Here is a 6,948-nt window from a genome sequence, read left to right on the forward strand (position 1 = left end):
CTTAATTTGTCAACATTTCCTACGATCACTGCGGGTTGCAAGGAAAGTCGCATGTATAAAGTGTCAGTAACACTGTCTTTAGGCAGCCCTTTTGGAATTGATTGACTCGAAATTGAACATGAAACAGTTTCCATTTGGGCCGGTCATGCAACATGTGTAACATAGCTATATGTGACGTATGTATGTGTATATATCTATGCCGCTCTACCACATGACTACGAACGCCATACTTGTTATCTCTGCACTAATTTATATATCTTTTCTTATTAATATAATACTCACTTATATACTCTATGCAGCAGTGAGTAAGTGAAATCAATCTTAAAAAAACTGTTACCAGCGATTGTATAAAGATGCACATAAAGTGATGAGCATGCGAATCGCGTCAAATATTATTATCTCGATAGAGTTAATAACTCTCCCAACAATCACGGAGTTGCATAATCTCTCTGACGCGTAACTGATATAACAAGACTTATTGCAATCAATCAATTGCATTCATCGAAATAATCAATCGAGGAGCAGTGGAACTAATAATAATAATGAATCTATGAATCCATCACTTACAACTCACGGCTTGCTGCAAAATATATATAATATATATATATATATATATATATAATATATATAATATATAATATAATAATAGGCAAAAATGTTCTCCGTGTTTACTATACTCACCCTTGACGGACATATTCAAACCTAAGAATGTAAATTTGTCCCTTTCCCTCACCAGCTCACTCGTTAAGAGTGCCTAGGCCTTGGGACCCTAGGAGGCGGTTTAAAAGGAGAAAGGAACACACACACAGCCCAAGCCATACGTCCATCCAAAGCGTTCATCGGCTTGAATGTGAGAGATCGATTTTACGTATTTATCAGTGCGAATGTACACTCTTAACATATCAAATGTCCAAGTGCCACACAACTCATCTCATCGTCGTCATGAACATTCTTACAATGCAGGAAATAAGTATAGTTAAAAATACGTAGGTATATTCCGCGCCAAGTACTTTTGGTTATTAGGAACCTACAAAAAGGACAAATTCACATTCTTAGGTTTGAATATGCCCGTCAAGGGTGAGTATAGTAAACACAAAGAACATTTTTGCCTATATTATTACCTGTGTTGCAACTCCAAATTTATTTTGGAGCAAATCATGTTCAACAATATAGAAATCCTACAGAGTATTGTAGACGTAGGTTCCTAATAACCAAAAGTACTTGGCGCGGAATATACCTACGTATTTTTAACTATACTTATTTCCTGCATTGTAAGAATGTTCATGACGACGATGAGATGAGTTGTGTGGCACTTGGACATTTGATATGTTAAGAATGTACATTCGCACTGATAAATACGTAAAATCGATCTCTCACATTCAAGCCGATGAACGCTTTGGATGGACGTATGGCTTGGGCTGTGTGTGTGTTCCTTTCTCCTTTTAAACCGCCTCCTAGGGTCCCAAGGCCTAGGCACTCTTAACGAGTGAGCTGGTGAGGGAAAGGGACAAATTTACATTCTTAGGTTTGAATATGCCCGTCAAGGGTGAGTATAGTAAACACGAAGAACATTTTTGCCTATATTATTACCTGTGTTGCAACTCCAAATTTATTTTGGAGCAAATCATGTTCAACATATATATATATATATATATATATATATATATATATATATATATATATATATATATAAAGATAAAATAAAATAAACTTGGTTTACTTCATAAGATTTTATTCACTACAAACTTGTTTCGTATGCCAAGCAACGCTTGCCACACTCATACAAGTTTATTTTATTTTATCTTTATACTAGCTCTATACTTTGGTATATCGAGCACTCTACTCACTAGCACACTATATATGATTCTAAATACATATTTGATATATATATATATATTTATATTATATATATATATATATATATATATATATATATATATATATATATATATATATATATATATATATACATATATAACTTCTTTTCATTATTTCAAACATCATTTCCGAATGCCAAAGCCCATGCAATATTGCGAAAAATGTTTGCTCACATCATCCAAGTAAATTAACTGCTGAAATGCATTATATCAATTATGTCCCACTGGGCAAGAGGCTATACTATAATCGGAATGTGACTCTCTTTCTGATAATTTTATCGCTTCTCTTTTTATGAATCAAAGCCCAGTAAAGCAGGAAATGTTTGCTCATGCACATGCTGTTTGAATTAAATCGATACAATTATCATCGTATCAATACAGCTGATATGTATACCTCTCTTTAGAGGTTTGCGTGAAATGTCCTCCCGTAGGTAGGCAATCTTCTTCCTTCATTATCTGTGTTAAGCCTTCATAACTATGTTATGTTATGTTATTTTATGTGATGTTTTGAGTATTGTTAATTTGCTTTCCGTACTTTCAACATTATATATCTCTGTGGACACAAATTTCCTGCCGGGCAATGCTATATAATGTTATTATTTTAATATTAACACATATAACATTTAGGAAAGCCATGAAAACAATTTAAAGGTTAAAAGTAAATATATTTGTAACGTTTCGTCTTTAACCTAAGGCATCTTCATACAAGTGATATAAATGTGTATGAATGCTATTATTTAATAGCTGAGATTAGCCGAGGCCGGAAACAGTAGAACATGAACATTTCGTTTCAATCAATTCCAAAAAGCTTACATGATATAGCATCCGGCCGATATATATTAAACCGATTTATCACAAAGGAAACTGAGATAATTTCCTATACTCTCGAAATTAAATTCTTAACAATGCTGTCTGCGTCGAAATCAAATACGATGATTTCTAGGCGCACTGATGAGCCCTGATATGGGGCGAAACAGCAAAATTACATATTATACATTATATAAATATACATACCAGTCATCCAGTCCCTACCGAAATCGCAGCGTCATAAATTTCTTCGATGGATGAACGCAATTCGTATGCTCGCTCGCTGTCGTTGTAAACAAGGTCGATTGGAAACACTAACGAATCGAGAGGCTCCCACCAGCTGCGATGACCAACTACTGCTCTGAACAATGTTCGACTACCCTCGATATTACGGAATTCCATCAGCATCGCTTGTTTCTTGTCCGGTGAAAGTTTGACGACTCTGGCCAAAGAGATCGAAGCATCGCTGGAACATGTTGCCTCCCCTTGTAATAAAGCAACCATATCGCCAAGGGTCACAACAGTTCCGCTCGAAGGTGCGATTTCCGAACATTCAACTACAGTTTCTGACGACGACGTATTTTTGTCCACAGCAGCCTCTTCGAAGCTCTTGTTCAAAAGCTTTCGACTCATGGACGTTTGATGTTGACGCGGAACATCACAGTAAGTCAATGTTTGGTGTTTTAATGAATGGCGCATTAAAGTTGCTAGACTTTCTCTCAGCTTCGGGCTTGCAGATTCTGGAAGAGACAATACGTGTGTTACCAACGCATGCCGTAACTGCGTTGTCCCTGCCTTAACGCTAACTTCTCTTTGGAACAATTTGCCAAGGTATACTGTGAACGCGGAAGAGGTAAATGGTAAACCCGTCGGAGTTGCAAACATGTACGCGTGTGTCTCTCTTGCAAGAAGACCGTTTCTTTGCTCTATGTACTCTCTAAGGTAAGGAATAAGCCAAGACGCCTCTTCAATTTCGAATCTCGAAGGCCCATGGCTTCGAAGAGTTTTGAAATCGTTCTCGTACAAGGTGAACTTGTCTTCGTTTTTGCCGGATACCACCAAATAATTACTCCTTTCTTCCCAATCAAAGCAAAACAATTGTAGAGTCCGGAGTTCTTTAGAACGACCACACATCGAGGTGGCATACAAGGAAATTAGAACGAAGTCATGCAAAATTTGTGAATTCTCCGCTGAGCCTCTGCCCGAGTCTACCTTATTTCGCAATTTTTTATGGTGTCCAAAAGGTCCTGGAACATAAAAGATGACTTTTTTTCTTTACCCAAACCAGCTTTCACTGCCAACTGATAACTGTTCTGTTGTCGCATTAACTGGCGCTGTACATTTCTTAAATGTACCAATTCATTTTCACTACATGCGAGGTCACGATGAACAAATTTCGCCAGATTTATCAACGCTGTTAAAGTCCGGACAACTGTTGAAGGCTTCAACTTACGCTCATCAAGTGGGTACGTGGGGTAAGCTTGAACAATGTTCACATCGCATACGCAGGTGAAATCTAATTTTCGGTCTGGAAATTTAATGCGTCAATAATAGAGAAAACAACTATTCTATACTATAAGCATTCTAGGAACTTTTTCATCGTAGACGCTGAAAGGAGCAACAATTGCGTTTAGGATTCACTGTGACAGCGTAAAAGCTATGCAGTTCCTCAAATTTATTTCTTAGCTCAGGGCATTGATGTTCTTGCTTTAAACATCCAATTTTTTCCGATTTCATTTTATGTTGTGCGCTCTGGTTAGAATTTGTGTGCGAAAAACTTTTTCCAGTGAAAGAGAGCAGTTCTGATCTAATGAGTTTTTTGATGTTTCACCGAGTTCATCGTTCACATATCTTAAGACAGCGCATGTAGAAATTTAATTTTCGGAGGGGAGCGGTGTTTCCAGTGAAAGACCGCTGTTCAGATCTAACGAGTTTTTCAATGCAAAATGGACCATTTCAGCACATGAATTTTGCGGATTACTATATGCATCCAAGACACAACTGGTGGGAATTGAATTTGTTTCAATAGTCTTTTCCAAAAGACCAGTTCGTTTGTGTTTTTTGTACGAACGTCTACTTTTCGAATGTTCTTTCAATTGAAAAACATCATCTTCGTAAATAAGAAATCGATTTGACGACAACAGGCCCTTTTCACTGAGATAAATACGTTCCGAAACATCTGTTGGCACTGTTGTTTTTCCAATTGCTCGTAACCAAGTCCTTACAGTTGCTGGTAGTGTTTCGGGAAAATAGGTTGCGATCATCTCCTGGAAAGGGTATAAGTTACGATCGCCTCTTTTTATCACCGGCAATTCACCTGAAACAAAATGGGAATACCTAAATGTCGATGCCCGTAGCGGTTTGGCATCCCCGCATTGCATGCATAGAATATAACGACGACATAAATTATAAATGTTTTAACTACCTAAATCCAAAGGTTCTGCCGTAGATGTAGAATCCATCTCCAAAAGCGCCTTTGCCACCGTTAGCGGTATATGGGGGACAAAATATAGGTATTTCAAATTTGTTTATCCTGAATGAATTCGCATTATTATCAAAAATGGGCAAAATTCAGCCATATTTTGAGTATATTGGGGTACAGATAAATTTTGTAAATTTCAGAGCGATTTGCGTTTTGTTTGAAATTTCGTTTTTTATTATACAGTTATATTAGGGTTAGGGTTAGGTCATTACGGCAAGAAATATCACATAACTAAGCAAGGAGTGTTAAAACAGAGTTACACTTATCGTAAGTAAACTCGCGAAATTATACTCTATGCTTGCGTGACGATTTCATTCACAAACAAATATATAAACATGCATGGTATTATCATCTTCACTGCGCAAGACCCACAGGTGAAAACTGACTTGTCTGTGGCACCTCATGTCAGCCTAGTCAGCGAGAGATAAAGACCAAATGAAACGCCGAACTTATGATCAAGATTCAAGCCTAAAATGAACGTGTTTATTAAATACAAACAGGAATTTAAAAACAACAGAAATTCAAACACAATGTAATGTCGCGAGAATTTAATACAGAGTTTAAACCAAACGATTGATGAATGAAATATATAGATTTGATGCATGCATTTATATTATTTTTCTTAAATCTCGCGTTAATAAAAGAGAACTTTCATTTAAAGTGCATATGAAATAAATTTTTTTCTTCGCTTTTTCTCTTTCTTATTATCTTTTTTTTACTAAAACCACAAAAAAATATCAGAAAAATTTTAGAAAGCAATGATTTTGCTTCGCAAAATAGTGAAAAATGACCAATAAATTAGTCAATTTTTGTCATGAAGACTGCAACTAGAACTGCCACTGATGACGTAGAAACCTTGACACGCGATCGAAATATATTTATTTGTTTACTTGTAAAAGACGAACGTACAATTACAAACCGTTCAAAAGATATAATATACCCACTATGAGCGACGTTAGCGAACACGATGAGTCTTCAAGCTCAAAATCAAGTTCAGAATCAATCAGCAGTGATTCTGGTGAAGATAATATCACTGTAAGAGGAGTGCAACCTTATCAAGACAAACCTCTTGCTAACTCGAGCGACGAAGAGGAAGATGAGCTTGACGAAGATGGTCTGTCTTCAACTGTTCTTTGTTCAAGATTCGAACGTCAAGTTCCCTTTGATCAATGGTATAAGCTTACTGCTAATATTGCATTTATTTTCATCGTTGGACATATTTCAATGCATGTACATCACATGTGATAGGTGTAAGTGTGGGCAATGCTGTACCGAGCAACTGCAGAATCCAAGAGAGTGTAGGTGTTGTCATGAGGTTGCAGAAGCTGTACACAAGTTGATATTTGATGGATCGATTGAAAAATTTAAATGTGTCACGCAACACGAAGACTATGCAGCCATGACAAATCGAACAGTACTTGAAAATGTTGGGCCTATGTTAAAGGACAGAAATGGCAGAAGTTACCGTCGCGTCGTCATGTAGAACTGTAGTAGCAGCTCCTACAGGGGTGACAGGACTTGACCATGTGTATTGATCAGATGAGCTTAGATTGCTTGTACTGGTTGGTGCACTTGTGATTGGTTCAGGTTGTACAGGACTGACAGAAGGACTTGGCCATTCAGTTGATGGCTTGTTTGGTAATGAGCTGGGACTACTGTTAGCATCATGAGGCAACGTCTCAACTTGAGAGGCATTCAATTCTTTTAAAATCTATATATACAGCATGATAAAAAAATTTGATTACATTGCATCATCATTATCGACTATAAAAATGTACATAC

The 6,948-nt window shown here is 36.8% G+C and overlaps 1 protein-coding gene across 1 annotated transcript; it reads left to right on the forward strand.

Annotated features, from left to right (window-relative positions):
* The first annotated feature begins 6,111 nt into the window (after positions 1 to 6,111).
* On the forward strand, positions 6,112 to 6,649 carry LOC114541050. Its single transcript, XM_028561040.1, has 2 exons — positions 6,112 to 6,338; positions 6,415 to 6,649. The coding sequence occupies exons 1-2, from the start codon at positions 6,112 to 6,114 to the stop codon at positions 6,647 to 6,649; spliced, it is 462 nt and encodes a 153-aa protein (XP_028416841.1).
* The last annotated feature ends 299 nt before the right edge of the window (positions 6,650 to 6,948 follow it).

This window comes from Dendronephthya gigantea, unplaced genomic scaffold (assembly GCF_004324835.1).
Source record: "Dendronephthya gigantea isolate DGI-Jeju-01 unplaced genomic scaffold, DenGig_1.0 000263F, whole genome shotgun sequence".
Lineage (NCBI taxonomy): Eukaryota > Metazoa > Cnidaria > Anthozoa > Malacalcyonacea > Nephtheidae > Dendronephthya > Dendronephthya gigantea.